Source organism: Pelodiscus sinensis, chromosome 1, assembly GCF_049634645.1.
Source record: "Pelodiscus sinensis isolate JC-2024 chromosome 1, ASM4963464v1, whole genome shotgun sequence".
Taxonomy (NCBI): Eukaryota; Metazoa; Chordata; order Testudines; family Trionychidae; genus Pelodiscus; species Pelodiscus sinensis.
In genome coordinates, this window is record NC_134711.1 from 216,230,340 (window position 1) to 216,253,166 (window position 22,827).

Below are 22,827 nucleotides of genomic sequence, written 5' to 3' on the forward strand. Positions count from 1 at the left end.
GAAGGAAGTTATGGGGGGGTCAGATAATTATTTAATGACAGTTCATGTAGAGATTCAAAAAGTTAAACTTTATAACCTTTAAAACACAACTAGCCAATATCGCACGGCAAAACAAACTAAGTAAACATTCTTAAATCAATCTGTAGTGCTCAAGCAGCATTCTTCTTACTTCGCCTATCTGCGAGTTTCTGTTCTCAACGATAGAAACATATTTTTGTTGGTTTGTGCCTGCATAGTGAAGATAATATTTATTGACATTTGCAAATAGAAATAAAATCCTTTCAAGCCTATTCATAATGCAGACATAAATACAGGGTGTGTATGTGGGGGAGAATGGGAGAACCTTAATTCTGGCATTGCTCAGATTCTGGATGCTTGACTTTGCTAACAACATTATTGATGAAACTTTTTGTAAGAATGGAAATACACACACATGTATCAATCACTTATAATAAAAGCACATCAGAAATAAATTATGGGATACATAGTATGTATTATAATTTGCTCTTGGTTGGGGAACTTAGAATATATTCCATGAGTGACCGATCCTAAACTTTATGAGAGTCTAAAAACACTTAAAACATCTGTGAGAAAGACAAAATGATATGCAGCAAAGAAATCATGAATATCAAATAATATAACCACCACAATGGTGATTGCCTCTGGATAATTATTTAAGGAGGCACTTCTTTGTACTGAGCACATTATTTGCTGCAGAAACAGCAAAGCTGTTCACTGCCTTAATAATGAAGTCCTGGATTGCAACGTCCAACACAACTTACTGAAATGAGTCGTCTTAAAAACTCACTTAAGTTACTGACACACCAAATGTTAAAGAGGAAGAGCACAATGAGAACTATTATTTTGAAGAGAAAAAAATGTCAATAGGCCACAACCACAGAATAGGGGGGACACACAAAATAACAAAGATACTCTCAGAAATACAAGAGTGTTGTTACATTATAATCCATATCCTATCTAATGTATCTTACATTTTTCACAGCCAGGCAAAATGCCCACTAACTAGTGTATTACTAAAGAGCTAAAAGGCAGATGATGTTATCTGTGCAGTCAATCAAAATGGATCCCACAGCAATTCTGTATTTCATGCAACAGAAAAATGTCACTCCAGCTTCAAACCCATACATAATCATGCCTGTTTATCAGTATGTTATATGGAAATGACTAGTTCTAGTCAGTCTGCTTCATTAGAATCTTTCACCTGTGCCCTGCTTACATGCCAATGTGAATGAAAATTGTTTCTGACTCCAAACATGTTTATTTTAACAAATGTCACCTCCCTCCACACACAAATAAGAATTTAGATTTATTTCCAACAGATCCAATCTCATTCTGCAAGAAGCAACTGACCACATGTTGGCAGATAAGAATACAGGACAATAATGGTTGAATGTAAACACAAAGTGCATTTCTGAAGCAAAATCAAATGTGATTAATATATATTTCTAGTAATACTGTGGAAGTGTGAGACACATTATTCTCCTTTCCTTCATTAGGAAAAAATATCTCCCCCCCCCCTTATTGCCATTCTGCACATTAAAATAATGATAAAATAAATGTTTATAGCTAATCTTTTGCTTTCTATTTCAATTTCACATCTTTCTTCACATGCAGCCAGTGGCATGCATGGATTCAAAATGACTACCTCTCACAACAGTAAGCCAGTTAATATGCACTGTACTTAATCAGTGAATTCAATTTCAGAAGAAAATCCTAACAATATAAAAAGACCCATTGTGTTATATAAATGGCAACCACTACAGGAACACAAGAAACATTACCTAACACTGCCAGCAAGGATATCTCATTCATGGGGAAAAGGCTGGGTACAAAATCATTTGGAATTTGTCCTTTTTAATTAAAAAAAAATCTAGAACTGACATAGTAAGCTGGAATGTGCCCACTTTTTGAACAGCAGCAGCTAGGCAAAATTCAGTACCAGAATATATGGGAAAACAGAAAAAGGCAACACAGTTAATTGTAACTAGTTCACCTGAGCTTCTCAAACAAGGTCTGAAGTGAACCCTTTGAAGCTCATCTCTAAAGAGTTCAGGGAGAGCTGTTTTCATCAATTAGCATGTACACCCATATTTTATTATCAATTTTTCACTCAGACCTGACTGTTCACTCACCTTTTTCTTCCAATAATCAACATCCAATTCTAAATTCCAAGCTCATCCCTGCTGCTCTAGAAAGGGTCTTCATCTGAATCTGTGCTCACAATAACAATTTTGCCAAGAAACCAGAAATACAAAAAAAAAAAGTCTATCTTACGAAATACAACAGTGAAGTATGCTGAGGCTGGCAGTCACGTAGTAAGGATAACAGTGCTGCAGACTTCAGCCCAGAAAACAAACATTTTTGAAAGGCACTGCCTTCTAATTCCAGTGTGCATTATGCCAATTGTGAAAACAAAAGCTGCTAAAAACAGCCTGTGCACAAGCGCACATGGGCGCACACACACACACAAACACACACACACTGCATCTTGCAGGATTCTTTTGCCCCCTAAACCTCAGGGACTAAAAAAAACCATACATTCTTTTAAAAAAAGACAATTCTAGATCATGCATTGCCCTCACTTGTAATTTCTAGCTGTAGCTACTGCAGACTGGGATGGGCAAACACAGCTTGTGGTTAAAGACTTGGAGAACAAAAGAAATACTGTATGAATGACTACTGCAAAGATCAGTTAAGAACCAACAGACAATAACCGGAGTTAATGCACACATTTAATATTCTAGCACTTTAAAACTAAATACAGGGAGATCTTACCAGGATTTTTAGACGTTTGCCTGTATTCACTGGATACATGAGCTCTGCATCATTGCAAATACCCCAGCCTGTTTCAAAGACACACAGAACTGATTCTGTCTCAACCTCTGTATCTAATTTACTGTAATACAGAGGATTTTCAAAGCCATGCCTCACAACAGCTGGCTTGTTTTTGCCCACTTCTACATGACTGACAAGTTCATACAAGCTCTGTCAACTTTAACCTTGATGACTGAAGGCTTGGTTTGTATTATATGTTACATCATCAAAAACTTCTGACTTCAAGGAGAAAAGCTCAGACTTCAAAGCTTTTTTTTTTTTTTTTTGGTTTTGTTAAAAAGGCTTTCAGTGCCTTATTTTGTATTTCAATCAAGAAAATTATGTCCTGACATCAGCAACAATGATTTTCTAATTTTTCAATTTGAAGGTATAAAGTCATTCTTTCATTAATCAACTACATTTAAATGACCACTCAAATTAATTAGACATGTAAGTATCATTAAAAGCCTTCCTGCCTGAAACAAACTGTATATACAAATACTAAGACATGATTCTTCGTAGATAAAACTAAATTTTTATTTATAAATATATAAAACACACACACACACTCTAAACCTCCTTCGTCCCCCAAACTCCTATGATCAGACGATGCCATGGCTATTGCATGCATGAAGCATTAGCTGTCTATAGTTTGGCCAAACACATGCATTACATCCATCCACACAGTTTATCTGGGTTACGTTTTAGATATTTAAAGACTATCGCAATATTTTAAAAGGAAAATGCTCTTAATAAAAATCAAATACCAAATAGCCCTACACTAGCAATTTGATACACTTCCCCCACCATTCTGATACCTATGTGACAGGCACCTTAGAAATAGCAGACAGATGTTTAGTTTTTAAGATTGTTTCTTAAAGAAACAGGAACCCCGCCCCCCCGATTGTTTTGTTGACTTTTATAGCCCCAAAACTTTCAGTTTCAATTCAAGTACACAATGCCCAACATTAAGAGATTTTTGACAGTAGGCACAACTCAATCAATCCATAGTTGGTTGGCATAATGCAGTTTAATTGGTTAACAGGCTGTAACAGAACTGGTGGTCTCACAGGCAACGTCTGAGATCATGACTGTGAAATGCCTGTTTAAAAGTTTCTTATAACTCAAATTTACTGGCATAGCCATTTGATACCCTTCCTTCCCATCACACTGCAGGCTGATATAATAACTAAGGGCCCATATATTGAAAGCTGGAAACATTCTATGGGATGGCTCATAATGTGGCAGTACAGTCAGAGTGGTTAGCTAGATCGCCTCTTTATTTCGTGTATTCAGAACAAATTAACTGCCCATACCAGAACAGACAAATAGACAAGCTAGCATGGTATTCTCTCTTCAATGGTGGCTTATACCAGATAATTCAGAAGAGAAAAAAAATCCCTACACTGTTCATTTACTTTAACTGGAGCTGGGTCACGCCTGAAAAAATGATACTATATCTAAAACCTTTTAAATGTCAAAAAGCAACCAATAACAAAAAGCCCTAACTTTGATCTAATACTGCCTCAATTTTTGTAATGTGTAGTTTTTTTGTAGACACCATCATAACAAATTGAGGAGCAGATACATGAAAAATGTTATCAGAATTTAAATAAAAATTTAGGATTGTGTACTTCTCAGTGGGAGATAGTATAATTGTATTAATTAGAGAATAAACTGCTACACGCATGCTTTTCTTTTCATGAAAGCTGGCTTGTGATGAGCACCCACCTCAACACACTCACTCTGTGTCTCTGAGCCTAATTTCTTTTAAAAAAACCCAACCATTTTATGATGTCAGGACTCCATAGATACAATAACAACCCTAGAATATCAAAGGATATGCCTGTTTAAAATAGGGATGTAATCGACTTATCGGATAGTTGACACACTAGTCGACTAGTCACTTCCTCCACCTTGCTGTCTATCAGAAAGAGGCAGTTGGGGGGGGGGGGGGGGTGGAGAGAAGCCAGTTCCCCCAAGCTCCAGCTCCAGCTCCGTGGAAGGGGGCAGGGCGCAGCAGTGGCGTTCCAACTTTGAAATGCATAACAGTCCCCACTGGGGCTCTTGCGCATTTCAAAGCGGAAGCACATCATGGAGGCTGGGGCCAGCGGTGAGTCTCACTGAAATGCCACGTGGGACTTGGGGTCAGCTGGAAGAGCCCACATGGAGCCTGGGGTCAGCAGACTCCCTGCTGACACCGGGCTCCATGCGGCGTTTAAATCTTTGAAATGCACAAGAGTTCCTGCTGGGGCTCTTGAACATTTCAAAGGCGGACCGCCGCACTAGTCCTTATTGACTAATCGAATAGTCAATGGAAATGCCATTGACTATTCGATTAGTTAATCGAAATTTAACATCCCTAGTTTAAAACCTACAGAGACTTCTAAGGGGATGTTAAGGTACAGTAAATATCATCAGGCTACAAACAAAGAAAAGGGAGTTGAATTCTGACCTCACATTATGTACGCAGACAGCTATGAAGCACAGCACAGATACAGTAACTAATAGAAAATGGCAGTACCTTGGTAAGTAATTTCAATCATCACTTTATATAGAAACTGATATCCTTAAATAAAAATGCACACATTGCATTATCTTTGTTTTGCCTGTCAGTAGCATCTATGGATGCCACCCTTCTGAATTTGATTTGGACAGCTAGTTTTTAACTGCAAACTCTAGTAAAAAAGGACACCTGACAACCTTAAATGGCATTTGAATCTGAAGTCCAGTTACTGGGGGGGGTTGGAGGGGGCGCTTGATTGTTAACCTACGCCAGCCCCTGCCTTCTACCTGTAGGCAGATTCCTCGGCACAATCCAGAGAGTAACAGAGGGAGGAGGGAAGAGGAGCGAGTGACGGGGAGGGGAGAGATTTTTTGGGGGGGTGAGGGAAAGGCAGAAGAGGTTGGGCCTCTAGGGAAAAAGTGGAGAGAGGGCGGAGCTTTGAGGAGGAAGGCAGAGCAGAGGTGGGCGGGTAATGAGGCCTTGGAGTGCAGTTACCAGCTATTGGAAAGGTGACAATCCTGCTAAATATCATTTCAAATGTTTCAGTCCTGGAAGTTCTGAACTGGACTTGGAATTCTGACAATTCTCGGAATTGTACACAATGCTTGTAGGAGTGGGCGTTTGCATGTTTGCAGTTCCTAGTAGTAGCACTACGTGAATGAGCAGTTGTAATGATACCTAGAAGTGGTCTATTGCTGTTCCTATAAACACAGAAGAGAGCACTGAATACTGGAATTCAGACACTTTCTTTCTTTTCCATAGATGGTAGTAAGCAGTTTGACTAAGTATATCAATTTATTATAGTCCCAATCAAAGACGAAGCCAAGACCATAAAGTGGTTGAAAATGTCTTGGTGGATTATAAACATCTTCAGGCAAACAACATAAAATAATTATTCCATTCTGGACTGAAAATGCATAATACATAATAAAACAGGCAAATTAAAAACAAGCAATTTGACTGGTTAGTCAGACATCCTAGCTCTGTAATTTCATTTAAAAAGTATGGGGGAAAATATAATCATTATAATACTTCATCACTTTTCATGAAAGATTCAATTTAAGAGATTAGATTCACAAATAATTAGCATTCATTAGAATATATACAGAATATATACAGTAACAGTAATTAGTACAAAATACACACAAATCACTTATTACTCACAAAATAATCTAGGCAGTCTCAAATATCTGGCTATATTTTTTTCTGTTACAGAATGTAAACTGCAACCCACTTTTTTGGCAGAAAGCTCAGGTCATTTAAAGATTTAGGGTTCAACACTGCAGCTATGAAGATCTCCATTTAGTGTGGGTGACACAGGATCAGGACCATAACAATGGAATGTGTAAGAGTATCAAAGAAATTATTAAAACTTGCTGGCTAGTAAATATTTTCTTCATAGGCTATTTGGTTCGTGTTCTAAAATTAGGTACAGATTAGCCAGATTAAGCAAATTATTATTTACAAACTGGTAGTTTTTAAAACAATATTAAATCAAATTTCTTTCGAGCAATTCCACAGATAATAGGTTTAGCTGAGAGTGTGATGAATGAGACTAGTTCCCTTATCACTTAGAACTTTCACTGTAGTAATGCCATTTTTAAAAAAAAATTACAGTTTCCGCATAATAACCATTCATTACTATTCAGTGGCCATTCATAGCATGGGAATTAAACTGTCCAAATGGGAGATTTTAGTACAAAAGCCATATATGCCCTCTGCATAGTTTAAATGCCCTTTGCATCAGACAAAGAGCTGAGGGAAAGACCATGAAAGAGACCACTTTAATAAAACTTTTCTTACAATGTGGTGCAATGCTCAAAATGATATATCTGCAACAGTATGTGAAAACAGCTTACTGCTTTAAAACAGAGAAGTTATTACAGCTGGAGACCAATCATGTGATGTACATGGATTCTATGTTATATAAAGCGAGGATTGTGTTACACAGACACTGTTAAAATGCTGGCGTAGGTGTATTATTCAGAGGCTTTTGTTAGAGTTCCACAATGCTAAATGGAAAACTTTTTAGTTGTACAGAGATGCAGTAGGCCTGCAAAGGCATCTCTAGTTCTGGCTCATACTACCTCTCTCTCTCTCTCTCTCTCTCTCTCTCTCTCTCTCTCTCTCTCACTCACACACACACAGACGCAAACGTACACACACCATTTTAACAGCTACTGCACAATAAATACAAAATGCTACACAGAATTAAAACCACCCAGCAGATGATTACTTAAACCAATAAAGCACTGAATTTTCATAATATAAAGTTCATGGGGTGGGAAAATATTAATGAACACATATTCTACCTAGCACAAATGAGTTGCTGACCACAGGGGACATGCGTAGCTATACTTATATTGTATGAGCATTTGCTAAACTAAGAAATTATCTTCCACTAAGACATTCTGTTATTTAGAATCTCTATATACTTAAAATGAGGAAAATCAGTAGACTTTAAAAAAAACCCTTTTTGTATACACTTTGTTCTTAATTTACAATTAAAAACAGGATGCAAAAGCTGTTTTGTATTAAATTACTTTAGGCACATAACACTTGTTTTGAAACTTGGTTGCCAAATGCAACTTAGCAGCTGTAGTTTCAATTATTTATTTCAACAGCATCCAGAGGCTCCAAATCAGGATCAGGTCCCAACTGTGCTAGGCATTCAAACGTTTGAATTATTTAAGATTATTGGAAAGGAGCTTGAAAGAATTGTGCTGTTGTTCTCCAATTATAGGAATTCACTTCCCAATTAAAAGTGGTGAGGAGTAAATTTGCATTGAGAGCCCTTTATCTGTTTTATATTCAGTACCTTTATCTTTAACTCTGACTTATTGTACTACTGTATTTCAGCAACTTACAGTAGTTGCCACGTGTAGTCCTGATACACTCCTTTAGGAAACTCAAACACTTACTATTCTTTAAAAACATTTACATCATGAATATTAAGATTGGATCTCTTCCTGAACCCTCTTAAGATGACTCTGCTGGCACTTAAGAAAATAAAATAAATTGGAAACTAGGTAATTTCTTCAAAAGGTCTACTCCACAGTCAGAAATCTTAGCCCAAGTAACTGTTATATTGTATATGAGAGGATAAAAAGGCACAGCATAGTGTTCTTGAAGATCAGCCGAAGTTTACCTCAACTTCTATTTTGAGTTAGCAAAAGACCAGCTCATTCACTTATAGTCCTCAAAGTGTTTAAGCTTTGGAGCCAAAAAAATATGGCATACCTACCTTAGAATGCAATTCTGCTCAACAGTGTTAGTTTTGTTTGTTAGTTCTCCATCTTCTCCTAAATCCTCAGCTGGCCTCCTTATTTCAACTGTGACTTCCTGCAAAGGGTTTATAACATATTAAGACACCAAGTCATCAAATTTCAGCCTTCTGAAAATCTATTATTATGGAACCTCTTATTTGTGGGTTTGCTCTGCTTAAGCATATGTAAAGTCAGTAACATAGCATGTCTTATGTTGGTTTGGCTTCAGGGCCGTATAGCATGCCATGTGACATCTTCTATGGCAACACAAACCTTGCTCTGCTCATGTTACTAATTTATCTCACTGGTCTAGAGGAAACATTTAAATATAATATTTAAAAACTTAGCAGCTTCTATTTGCCAAAACCAAATATTGTAAAAAGTATTGTAAGAAACATATCATTATTAGCATTTTAGTACATGCAAGCATCTGAGGGCTTCTGAACTTTCTGTGTGTTTCTGTTTCTCGGAAAAACACTTAACATTGAACTTCCAGAATTTTATTATCTCAGTATCTTCAAACAACCACATACAAAGTCTAACACTGTATTAGAAACTTGGAGTTCATGGGAAATACAATTGCACTGGGCCCTCAAGCCAACTAAATTACATATGTGAAACATGTAAAAGACCTTACATTTACTTTAAATCTCATCTGTGTTGTTATATCTATATATCTACAATGCACACAGTACTGTACTGTCCCAATGAGGTTCTGTGGATTTTTTTGGGATGGGAGAGAAAGATGCATTTGTTTTGTGCCATTCCAAGTTGCCTCCACTCAACTTGATACTAACAAAACAAATGCACGTATATTACAGGATTATTTCTACTGCTGGATAGGCAATAAAAGATGGAGTAATTTAGCTATTTCTGTCTTCTTCAGAATAAAAATTCTGCTTTTGGACACAGTCACTTGTAAGCTACAGCTCTGGAGATTTTATATACATGTAACTCTTCCCCACATCACTCCAAAAGTCCTAGTGAAGTTTTTTGTTAAAACTAAAACCAAACTATGGATCAGGTGAGTTTTTCCCTAAAGAACCTCTTGTCTTGTCAAACTGCTTTTTGAAGTCTGACACCTGGATTTTTATCCCCAGGCAGAAGGAAACTGGAACATAGGAAATTAGATATGAAGGGGAAAGGAGGAAGACTGTTATAAACATGTGATACCCTAATTTTTTCAACTTTAATATTGTATATTTGCAGACAAGGCTTTTCAGGTCAAAAAGAGGGTGCCTTTCTCCTTCAGTAGCTTTACATGTGACACGAGGCAAGCTTGAAGCTTGAATATACTTTTAAAATAATCTCACAAGGGTTAGTCACTGAGGGTATGTCTACACTACAAAGTTAGTTCGAACTAACAGACGTTAGTTCGAACTAATTTTCCTAGGCGCTACACTAGCGCTCCGTTAGTTCGAACTAATTCGAACTAACGGAGCGCTTAGTTCAAACTAGGTAAACCTCATTTTACGAGGACTAACGCCTAGTTCGAACTAGCTAGTTCGAACTAAGGGCTGTGTAGCCCTTTAGTTCGAACTAGTGGGAGGCTAGCCCTCCCCAGGTTTCCCTGGTGGCCACTCTGGCCAACACCAGGGAAACTCTATGCCCCCCTCCCGGCCCCGGACCCCTTAAAGGGGCACGGGCTGGCTACGGTGCCCGTGCCAGGTGCAAGCCTGCCAGCACCCAGCTAGCAGACCCTGCACCTGGCACGGCACAGAGCCACCCACCCGATGCCCCCCAGCCCACCCCCTCTTGCCGGGACCAGGCTGGCGGCTCCCGAGAGCTTGCCCTGGACCGCAAGAGGCGGGCGCCCGCCTGGGCTAGTGCGGACATCGTGGACCTTGTCCACGATCTCCGCACTAGGCACAGGAAAGTGGCCGGCTAAGGCAGGAGAGCTGCCAGCCTGGCCACCCAGGAGCAGGTGTGCATGAAAATCAAGGGGATCCACTGAGACCCCCCGACCCTGAGCCCTGAGCTTACAATGGCCGTCCTGGGTCAGACCAAAGGTCCATCTAGCCCAGTAGCCTGTCTGCCGACAGTGGCCAACCCTAGGGACCCTGGAGGGGATGGACCGAAGACAGTGACCAAGCCATTTGTCTCGTGCCATCCCTCTCCAGCCTTCCACAAACTTTGGGCAGGGACACCACTCTTACTCCCTGGCTAAGGAGTTCCACAGGTTAACTATTTGCTTTGTCAAGAAGAACAACTTTCTCTTACTAGTTTCAAGCCTGCTACCCATTCCTTTCCTTTGGTGTCCTCTAGTCCTTCTTTATGGGAACTCAGGAAGAACTTTTCTGAATGCACCCTCTCCACCCAACCCCTGCTTTTAGAGACCTCTATCCTGTCCCCCCTCCGTCTCCTCTTTTCTAAGCTGAACAGTCCCAGTCTCTGTAGCCTTTCTTCATCTGGGACCTGTTCCCAACCCCTGATCATGTTAGTTGCCCTCCCCTCTCCCAGCCTTTCTCTTCCCCTCTCCCACCTCCTTTTCCCAGTCTCCCCCAGTTTTGTTCAATAAAGACAGAGTCAATGTTGGAAGAAACGTTATCTTTATTTTGTACATCAATAAGAAGGGGGGCTAGGGAAGGGTAAGTGGAAGAAGGTGAGGGAGGAATGGGGCACGGGCCCCCGATGGGGAGGACTGGGCTGGCTCTGCTGGCTTCTGGGGGTGGAAGCTCTCCTGCAGCCCCCCAATTGCCCCCTCTCCCCAGATGGCAGCCTGCGGCAAGTGCAGCTGGTCTGATGGCCGAGTGCTGTGATGTGCCCAGTGTGGGCACTCAGGGCAGTCCAAACCAGGACTGCTTTGCAAGCGGGGCACCCCTGAGAACTGTCTGTCCGGGGTGAGGGTTGGGTCCCTTTAAGCACAGCCCTCGGCTAGCCTGAGACAGCAGCTCCACGCTCTAAGTCCTAATCTGATGCCCTGCCGGCACTGCTTCCGGCCATCCTTAACCTCGGTTCAGGGTCCACTCAGGGTGGACATGCTAGTTTGAATTAGCAAAATGCTAATTCGAACTAGTTTTTAAGTCTAAATGCGCTAATTCGAATTAGCTTAGTTCGAATTAACTAATTCGAACTAAGTTAATTTGAATTAGTGCTATAGTGTAGACATACCCTGAGAGAGTCAAATAATGGTCGGGATTAGATGGTAATTATTTAATGACAATAGATAAAGAGGTTAAAACACATGTTTTTAGCCATTAAACCACAAATGCCAACATCAAAATATACCAAATATCCGCAAATCAAACTCTAAAAAAATTCTCAAGCAGCATTTTTCTTACTTTAAATTTCTTTTGTCATCAATGGAAATCTCTTTTTTGTTGGTTTGTGTGTATCCAGTGAAATAGACACTTATGTAGATTTACTACTAAAAACAGAATCTGCACAAGCTATCTATTTTAAAATGATGATCAAATTAATCAGTTTCTCTCCTCTTCCGTCATGCCAGTTACAATAGAAAAGTGACTTAACTGTTTAGCTCAGTGTATTTTGTCCCATGCTGAACTACTAATGCATCAAAAATGAGAAACCTTTTTATATGAGCTACCTGTAACAATATAATAACAATACTTTGTCTATGTTCTTTGACTATACTTGAACAGTTACACACACAATAACTTTTTTATTTCCTCTCTGTCACATTTTAAGGTAATTAAGAAGGGAATACAAAATCCTCTTACCTGTTTGTAGAAATCAGTAGAAGGAGATGACCTGGATCTCTCATGTGCGTACTGAGGATTCCCTTGCTGCTCATGGCTTACATCAAGGATGTTATCAGCTGAATGGTACTTTCCTGAACTCCTTGGCTCTAGAGGTTTTCTCTGCTCTTTCCAGGATGCCTGATATTCTGCAAAAGTTCCCAACCTCTGAGGCTGTTCCATTTTCATCACTTTGTCTGAAGATTTATGAGCTAGGTAATGGACATTATCTTTTGTAGCTCGTGTACTTTCAATTCCAAAAGAGGCTGCCCGAACCCTTCTGTCATACCATGGTGCCTCACCCTCATGTCCATGAGCTTTCTTATCAGACCGCTCAGGCAGACTGTAGGGAGTTTGTTTCTGTGCAGACTTACGATACGTGGGTTTACTCGTTTCTTCAAAGAACTTCCACTTATCTGCAAAAGAGCCCAGGGCTTCATTGGATGTATTTGGGCGGCAGTGGGAATGGCAGTCATCTTCAGACACCCCCACTTCATTCATCTTTTCTGGTTCAGAGTAAGACTTCAGTTTTTGTTCTGCTGTGAACCTCTTCCTAGCGCCAATGCGGGAAATATGATGAGTGCCACTCCCTGATGAGTTTGGTTTAGCCTGCATAGCCTCAAGAAATTCTGACACATCTTCAGAAACCCACGCCAATGAAGAGTTGCAATTATTTGTCTTCCGTTCCGGTGATCTGGGTAGATAATCAACAGGGCTAGGTTCCAAATCCCGCCGTTTGAAAGAAGTAGCCTTCAGGACCCTGGCTTGAGCCTCCTTCAGGTGATCTGTGTAGGAACTGGTAAAAGAGCTCTCCGAAGGTGTGTTTAAGTTCTCCACTGAATCTGGTTTCCAGTTTTCAGTGTACTCTTCTGTTTCACTCGACCCTACTAAGGTAGCAGTGCTTTTGCTTTTCTGCAGCTTGGCTCGCCTCATTTGGATCTCATTTCTCAGGGTTGTTGCAAAGCGATCACTCCTGCGGGTCTGCTTAGCCATATGAGTATCAAAGGTGGGCTGTCTCTCCATTCCAGGTTCCAAGCAGTTGCCAGACTGGCTTTTTCCTTCCTGGGCTAAGGAATGTAAGATGGGGGTCTTCTGAGCAGAAATCTTACTACACTCTTCTGGTTGCCCCCTCATATCTTTTTGGGTAGCTCTGTGTTCAGTGACAGGGACACAGCTCTTTGCACACTCCTGCTGGTTGGCATTTTCTTCCAAACTGCCATCAAAGCTTTTTTTTTTAGCAGCTTTTTTAGTATAACTTATTTTTTTAGGCTCTTCCACTAGAGTAGACTTAACATCTCCTCCATTGTCTACTATGTAGTGTCCACTCTTCTCATGCCCTTCTAGCAAAGGCTCGACCAGTTGTTGTGGTAAATAGTATTTTGGTTTTTGGACCATTGTGACTACTGCAGGATTTTCATTAGATCCATCAGCCCCTATTCCAGATTTCCAACATTCATCCTTAAGCTGTACTGGCCTTGAGCTTCCCTGGGCAGGCTGTTTTGCTGTGACGCAATAATAACGATTCTGCACAGTGTTGTCCAACTTCTGTTCAGCAGCACTGTTACTAGCAGAAGTGTTGAGCATTCTAGCTTGATTTGGACTGTAGCAGTGAAAGTGATTGGCAGGTAGCTCTTTATTGTCCCCATAAGAGGAAACATGCCGCTGCTCTTTAGGTGAAGTCGAAGCTCTTGCATGGTGAAAGAAAGTGCTTTCATCGCTGTATTGGCGCTGGTGGTGGTAACCGTAAGCAGGCTGTGCAAACCGAACATCAGTGCTGGACAAAGAGGACTGCAGTCTGTTAGCATTTCCTGAATTGTTGTGATACCTTTCACCAGCAGAGGACAAATTGTAGTCCAGACTAGTGTCAGATTTATAGTTGGAATTATTGATCCTCTTTCCATCTGCACATCTGTCACTTGTCCGAACAGGTCTTCTTGGTTGTTCTGCAGTTTCTGATTTCCAGTCCCTCCTGTGCTGAGACTGGTTCAGAGCTGTAAAGTGCTGAGTGCTGGCCTCCTCCGAGTACACTGAACCATGGGCCTTCTCGTGGCCTTTGGTAATAGCAAAGCTGTCACTACGGAGAGGTGGTGGTGGTGGAGGAGGGGAGGATGATTTTTTTTCAGGAACATGCCAAATAGGTCCAACTCTTGATCTTCCACTGCCAGAAGGCTTGGAGTCCGGCTGTTCCTCCAGTCTAGGACTCTTGCTAGTCTCATATTGAATGGGAAGTGGCAAGAATCCAGGTTTGTCCTCCAGCCCACTGTTATTCATGAACTGGCCAGCCTTGCTGTTTCCATGCTTTGCAGTGTCCCAGTGGCCTACTTTGTACAGCATGTTCTCCACTGAAGCAGCATCCATGTTGGACAGAGTGTGATCAGGGGTACTCGAACTAGTAGAGAAAGAGCCATAGGCAGAATCCCGCTTGCTTTGGTTCCCTAGATGATCAATGCTGTTGTTGGACTTCGCATATTGGGATGTTTGGAGAGAGTGATCCCAGCTGTCCATACTTCCCAGGGAACTGAATCGTTCAGATGTGCGATGCAGATTTGACTGATCCCATGAGTTGGACAGGTCATGAGAGGAGGAGCTGAAACAGAAGAACAGACAATACCATCAGCTGTAAGTTAATATAGCTATAGTAATTAAGCTGATTTTAAACAGGGGAGTTGGTACAATCCATCCACATAGCAATTATCAGAGAGAAACATGAGCATGTCTCCTAGTGGTTTATCTTTCTCTCTCCTCCACAATTAACTTTGCACCTGAATTTCAGCAACCGTGTCTTAAGTTTATCTTCCTGCACAACAGGCATAATGAGGTATAAGTAAATTTACTTCTCCGAGAAACACCCCTTGTGTAAGATCATGCTGACATTCAAAGAAAAGTCTGACATCCCTCTTTTATCCCCTTCTCTTGATACCAAACCTCAACATTTCACATTTACTTTCTCTCAAACTACCAGCAATCCTATCCCCTCTCACCCCATTGCCTTCTCCTCTTTCTTGCTCCTCCTCCCTTGCCTGTTTCCTTCACAAAATGTCACCCTCAGTCCCACCTGCTTCTCCACACAGAGCTCCACCCTTCACTTCTAAAGTACAATGTGCTGCTTGGAACCACTATCACCAATCCCTCAGTTAGCATGTACCCTCCCTCTATGTACCCTCTCCCTTTCAACACAAAGGTTTCAACTACCACCGTTTTGTCAGTAACTTGCAAATCTATCACACCGCTTCACTCCCTCCTCCTCATCCTGCAACTCAGCACAGCTTTTCCAACATCTCTTCCTAGGAGTTCTGCTGTCAACTTCAGTTTAACATGGCCAGTGCTCAACTCCTGGCCTTTCCTCCCAAAAATTGTCTGCTCTCCCTGTCTGTCATGGGTAACTCAACCACCATCTTCCAAGTCACTCAGGCCTTCAGCATTGCCCTCTCTCTTACTCTTCAGACTGCTCCCAAAGTTTGCTGCTTCTTCCTTTATAACCTCGCATTTTGCCCAGCTGGAATTTTTACCAAGGCTCGTGTTTCTTACATTGGTCACTGTTATCTCCTCCCCTCTGACTCCGTGACATCAACTCTAATCCACACAAAACACAGCTACTAAGTTTATCTTCCTGCCCACTGCTCTGACCACATCTTTGACCTCTAATATTAGCTCTTCATGCTTCCCTGCAATTAATTCAATGAATTCCTTGAATTCAAGGTCCTTCACAACTTTTCCCATCCCTACCTTTCCACTTGCCATTTATCACATTGCTTTCCATACCTCTGCCACTTGGCATCATCAGCACATTTATATTTGTGCCTTCTTCCACCTAGGTTGTCCCCCTAGAATCAAACAGAGAGGCTATTGCCTTGTCCTCCTTTAAATTGCTTCTCAAGACAATTTTGTGCCACAATGTCGAGAAGAAGTAAGCTATTCTACAATGGCTGTTTGATGATCAGACAAGGATAGATGACAGTTAAGCCATGCTAGTTTTTAATAGCAAAATTTACATGATATAAACCAAACTGTATATATTGGACTGTATCTATTTCTCCCACACTTGGTTACTTTTCTTGAGATAAGGAACTACATACATGTTTGTACCAGCCCCAGTATAGCAGAGCCCCAGTCCTGGCTGGATGCTATTGTAATACATCTATTAGAATAAAAGTAATTATAGAAAATTGGTCTGAAATCAACAAGATGAAATTCAATAGAGACAAACACAAAGTATCACTCTTAAGAAGGAAAAATCAAATGTACAATTACAAAAGAGGGAACAACTGGCTAAGTAGCTGAAAAGGCTCTGGAGGTTGCAATGGATCACAAATTGACTATGAGTTAACAATATGATTCAGTTATGAAAAAGGCTAATTTCAACAGGAATGTCACATGTATGAGCCAGGAAGTAACTGTCCTGCTCAACTCAGCACTGGTGAGGCTCTGATGAAGTACTGTATCCAAATCTGGGTACCACAAAAGATGTGAACAAATTAGAGAGAGAGTCCAGAAGAGAGCAACAGAAAACACACCCCCCCCCCCCCCACACACACACACACACACACACACACAGAGAGAGAGAGAGTCCAGAAGAGAGCAACAGAAAACACACACACACACACACACACACACACACACACACACACACACACACACACACACACACACACAGAAAACCTGATTTATGTGGAAAGGATTAAAAACGTTTACTTTTGAGGAACGAAGACTAAGGGGGGGGGGGCTTGCTAACAGTCTTCATATATGTTAAGGCTGTTGTAAAGAGGAGATTACCGTAAAATCTCAAGTAAAATGCATACTTTTTTTCCGAGTTATTTAGCGTCAAAGTAGGGGTGCGCATTATACATAGGAGCTATATTTTAAAGTTTTATTTTGGCAGAAGTCGATGAACCTGTAAGTAGCCCCAGGCTGGGGAACTCCCCCTCCCCTCCGCAGAGAAACTTTCCCACTACAGCACCCTGTCAGGCTCCCAGACAAGGCAAGGAGTCAGCAGTGCTGCCAGGCTGCAGCGCCCTGGCTCGCTGCCTGCCTGATGCTCCTTCAGGCTGCGCCCGGGGGTCCCCATGGCAGGCGCAAGCTCGGCGTGGCGTGCGGGCAGTTGCCTGGGAGCACTGGGGTCAGGTTTCAAACTCTGCCGCTGGCTCCCCGGGCTGCGTGCGTGTTTCCCAGCGAGCCTGCAGGTGGGAGTGGCACATCCCTCCCTCCCGCTCTTCTGCAGCTTGGGGCCACCTCCTGGAAGCGGGTGAGGCTGGGCTTGGTGCTGGCGGGTCGGCTCCTGGCCTTTTTAAAGGAAAATGTCTGAGGTAAGCTTGATGTACAATGGGGTGCATATTACATATAGGAGTTCAGTTTTTTTCATTATCCTAAGTTTCAAAAGTTGGGGTGCGCATTATACTCGAGATTTTACGGTAATTGTATTTCACATATACTGAAGGCATGATAAGAAGTAATGAAAAAGGGATGTTTATCTTAGGTATTGGGAAAACCTTCTTCACTATAAGGATAGTTAAACTTTATCATAGGCTTCTAAGGGAGGTTGTGGAACCCCATCACTGGAGGTTAAAAAAACCAGTTTGCACAGACACCTGTCAAAAAAGATCATGGGCTGGGCTGAACTTGATGATCTTTCAATGCTCCTTGAAGCCCTAACTTTCTATGTATTATAAGCTTTGAGATTCTTCAATGAAAGGCACTACAGAAGTTCAGAAGGAAGAACAAATATACCTACGTGCGTATATAGCAGAGTGAAATTAACCCAGACTCTGGCCAGATTTTGCAATGCTTCTCAGAATCCCAGAATTTTGACAACAAAACTGTAAAAAAAAGCCCTGTCAATTTGTAGAAACGCTTAGGAAAGCGAAGAGTAGAAGCAGAGGCAGGCACATAAGTGAAGAACAGGCTAAAATAGCAGAGATGACTAGGTTCCCTGCTTCTCCTCACAAAGTGAGAGGGCAGAGGAGATGTGCGATATAGGAGATCTACTCTATTTTTCCATAACAATAAAGCTGTGGATGAGAAGCCAAAGACCTCCCTACACTCTGAGGGAGCTAAGCAGCATGGGGGGGAGGGGGGGGGGAAGGGAGAGAAAGAAGGTTCCTTCTTTTTCTTTCCAGTAGCTAGAGAGATGAAGTGTCAAACTTATCAGACATTGCTAGTCAAAGACTGATATTGAAGTGAATGATTTCTCACACAAAAGACAGTACCTTGATAGAAATTCCAGCAGTTACACTTCTCTATAACTGCAACTACTAAATAAAGTGTCTGTCAAACTTTTGTAACACATGCAGGCACACAGTGGAAGCTAATGGTGAAATTACACAGCTTAATGGACACTCTTGTATAATTTAGATAGAACAGAATTCCTCTCTTTATCCAGAAGTTTAAATGAAAATGAACACCCCTTTTTAGGTGCCAGGCAAAACGAGAGGATGCATCATCAAGAGGTAGACAAATATAATTTGTAACAGTCCCTCTGCCAAGAAAATGTTCTAATGTGAAGATGTGGGGGGAGCATCACAATGGTAGGGATTTTTTATAATAAAAATTAGTGTCTGTATTACTTTAAGGGCTGAATGCAGCTATTTAAAAAAACAACAGGGAGCATTTAGAAAGATCTTATTATAGATTCATAAGACTAAATGCTAAAGTAAGGAGGAAAGGGGCTGTATCACAAGGTATTAGGGAGTTATGATGGAGAATGTTCAGCAATAAAGTACAGAAACCCAAGACAGCTTTGTTACTTAGGAATGTATCCCAGAATAACTTCCTCTAATTCCTAGCATAACTATGCTGCAAAGGGGAAATAATTGAGAGGAAAGTAACATTTTTATGAGGTTTGTTGCTAAAAGAGTGTAATTTATGAGGAGGAAACTAATAGATCATAGCATGCTCTACTAAAAAAATGCAAAGTTTAACGACCAAGACAAGGAAGCCAGGACTTCCATTACAGGGTTGAATGAGACCTGACAAATGTAAGTATTTTAACTATAGAAGGAGACAGCCATTTACTTTCCATTTTCTACTTGCTATGAACAAACATGTACTGTCGTGGAGATCAGATTATAGGAAGCAATTTCACTAATGGAACACCCAATATCTTAATGTCTAATAAAACAAAAATGCTTGTCCCCTCTAGCGAAGGTTTATATTGCTTTTCAAAAAATCCTGCATTCAAACAATAGCTCTGGCATTTTTCCATTTTACTGAAGATATTAGTGCATTTAGTATATCTTTCCTGCTGCCCTTAAAAAGATTTATGACACTAAAAAAAGTGGATGTTGAAAAGAAAAGCACAGCAAGAAGAAAAATAGCTTTCAGCTGCCTTTTATTTACATACATACTTAATACAATATATTTCTGAACTATACTATTAGCAGTTCTTCACTCACTTGTTGCCATATTGGGAATTCTCAATATTATCTTCACATTTTAAAACAATTTACAATATCAATGAACTCAAAAGATTGCAAGTTCACGGTTTACAATCCCGAACAATATGAAGCACATTATTGTTCTCTTACCGTCAGAGCTTGGTACGTGCAGCTTAAACAGAAACTCACCTTGCATGATACCGGGAGTGCCAGGAAGGGCAGGCATTGGTTGAGGAGTGCTGTGACGTGGCTGGCTCAGGCTGATTCTCAGTGAATTTGGTTGCATGCCAGGAGTGGGGCCTGCAGGCTAGGTCATTTCTTCTGAAATGAAAGAGAGCACTTACTTTTAATGCAGATCTCCTAATAAGGTGGCATGCAGTGAAAGACACTGGGCAGCAAATCTAATTAACTTGAGACAGACAATACAGATGCAAAGTAAGTTTAAATTGCAATGTGCTATGCAATGCTCTACAAGTCAGTTTTGAAAAGATGCTAGGTTGCCTTCAAAAAACTTGACATGCAAACAATGAATCATTAATTCTATGCAAGGTTTGTATTTTTAAGACAGTAAATAAGAACTTAGAATTCATTCAGAACTCTAACTGTTCAAAGGGCTAGGGAGTTTTATGTCTCATTTTATAGCATAGCAACTCTAAGATTTTGTAAAGTTTGTTGCGTAGGTGTGTATGTGGGAAAGACTGTGGATTAAAAAAAAAAAAAAAAGAGATGAGGGACTGAAGGAAGGACAAAACCATGGATATTTTCATTTGATCCCAGGTTGTAAGGGTGACAGAAGCCTGACTTCTAACACACATCCAGTTCTGCTCTAGCATTCAAATACCTCAGAGCATCTGAAATAAACTGAAGTTTAAAGCTGTGTATCTGAAGTGTGCACCCAAGTAAAATCACTTACCTGTCAAATGTGCTAAAGAACAGCAGTTCCCATAGAAATCAATAGGAAATGTGGGCATTCTGCACCATTGAAAGTCAGATAATTTATCTAACAATATGTAGACAATATTCAACTTGTCTAAATATTGATTCAGATGCATAACTTTAGACATTCAAGTCCAAAACACCTAATTAATCACCTAAGAAATTCTAGACCCCCCTATTTACCAATTTAAGTAGTAAGTAGATTTTTGTCTTACTGAATCATTCTGTGAAACCATTTTCAACCTTAGTGCTTACATCCTATGACATCTTGAAAATTAATACTAATACTAGTACTACTAATAATGTCCTTAAGTGGAAGTGCAAATTATTATAATTAATGCTTACAACGCTCCTGTGATGTAGGTAAATATTATTGGCTGAAATTTCAGAGATAGTTTAGGTCATTCAAGACTCAACCCTTTTCAAAAGTGGCTGAGGCACTTTTAAGCCTAGGCCGTATTGAAAGTAGGGATGTAAAATAGGGATGTTAAAAGGTGGGTAATTGGATAAACATGTAACTCCTGAAAATCTCAGCAGTTATGTGGTTACCTGCATCTGCAGTGAGGGGTGCACACCGACTCTCATCTGCAGTCACGATCCCAGGGAGCTGGCTGCCGACCCCGCACTGCTGCCTTTGATACAGAGGCAGCAGCATGGGATGGCTAACCATTTACAGTAAACTTCCGATAATCCAGCACCTTTAGGACCCCGGGGGTGCCGGATTATCAGATATGCCGGACTATCAGAAGGGGGGGCTATGAGGGGTCTGGAGTGGGGTGGGAGGGGATGCCCAGGCCCCTCATAGCTCCCCCTTACGATAGTCCAGCTCTGCCGCAGCAGCTGAATCGGGGATGCCTGCAATACAGCAGCTGGGGTGCTGCCGGGTTGGTCCCGCAGTGCCAAGGGGCGGCGCTACGGCACCAACCCAGCAGCACTCCAGCTGCTCTTGGGGACGCCTGGGACAGAGCAGCTGGGGTACTGCCCGGTTGGTCCTGTAGTGCTGCCCCTCGGGGCTGCAGGACCAACCCGGCAGCACCCCAGCTGCTCTTGGGGACGCCTGGGGCAGAGCAGCTGGAGTGCTGCCGGGTTGGTCCCGCAGCACTAAAGGACAGCGCTGTGGGACCAATCCGGCAGGACCCCACCTGCTCTGCCCCAGGGGTCCCCGATTCAGCCGCTGCTGAAAACAGATCAGTGGCTGATTCCAGGAAGCCCGGGGCAGAGCTGCGAGACCAACCCCGCAGCATCCCAGCTGCTCTGCCCCAGGCGTCCGGATTCAGCCTGCTGGTGAAACTGACGCTGCTGGTCAGTTTCAGCGGCGGCTGAATCCCAACGCCTGGGACAAAGCAGCTGGGGTGCTGCCGGGTTGGTCCCGCAGCGCCACCCCTAGGCACTATGGGACCAACCCGGCAGCACCCCAGCTGCTCTGCCCCAGGGGTCCCCAAGTCAGCCGCTGCTGAAACAGATCAGCAGCTGCTCTGCCCCGGGCTTCCCGGAATCAGCCGCTGATCTGTTTCAGCAGCGGCTGAATCGGCGACCTCTGGGGCACAGCAGGTGGGGTCCTGCCGGGTTGGTCCCGCAGCGCCGTCCTTTGGCGCTGCGGGACCAACCCAGCAGCACTCCAGCTGCTCTGCCCCAGGCATCCCCAAGAGCAGCTGGGGTGCTGCCGGGTTGGTCCCGCAGCCCCGAGGGGCAGCGCTACGAGACCAACCCGGCAGCACCCCAGCTGCTCTGCTCCCAGCTTCCCCGATTCAGCTGCTGGTCAGTTTCAGCAGCAGCTGAATGGGGGAAGCCTGTCCCGCTGCCCCAGCACTTCCGGGTTCCTGATGGTTCCGGACCATCAGGAGTCCCGGAGAATTGGATGCCCGACTAATGGAGTTTTACTGTACATGGTTATCCTTTTCCTAATGTAAAATCCTATTCAACTGATTAACCAGTTATCCGTTACATTTAACCACCTGACCAAATAAGGGGCAATGCAGGGATCTGCTCCAGTCCCACTGGGCTGGAGTACCAGCCCTGCACACCAACACCAGGATGGAGCAGGGACTTCTTCAGACGACAGAAGCACCCCTTGCCTGCAGAAGGTGGGGAGCTGCCCCAGCCCCCACCGGTTAATGGTTAATCCATTAAGTGAGATGCTTACCAGTTAACGGGCTAGCTAGTTAACTTTTCACATCCCTAATGGAAAGTCAATGGGACTTCTGACAATTTTACCT

The 22,827-nt window shown here is 42.1% G+C and overlaps 1 protein-coding gene across 5 annotated transcripts in view; it reads right to left on the minus strand.

The window, feature by feature from the left end:
* Positions 1-22,827, minus strand: part of SHROOM2 (shroom family member 2) — a 185,208-nt gene that overhangs the window by 36,359 nt on the left and 126,022 nt on the right. For 2 of the 5 annotated variants that reach the window (XM_006120195.3, XM_006120197.3), the window contains exons 3-5: positions 19,865-19,996; positions 12,288-14,892; positions 8,586-8,683 (exon numbers count right to left, since the gene is read on the minus strand). The exons of 1 other annotated variant lie outside the window; for it this stretch is intronic. In XM_006120195.3, coding sequence (XP_006120257.2) covers positions 8,586-8,683; positions 12,288-14,892; positions 19,865-19,996 — 2,835 coding nt within the window. Of the gene's footprint in view, positions 1-2,153; positions 2,458-8,585; positions 8,684-12,287; positions 14,893-19,864; positions 19,997-22,827 lie in introns of those variants that run through there. 2 more of the 5 variants (XM_006120196.3, XM_025183135.2) reach the window with 2 other exon arrangements.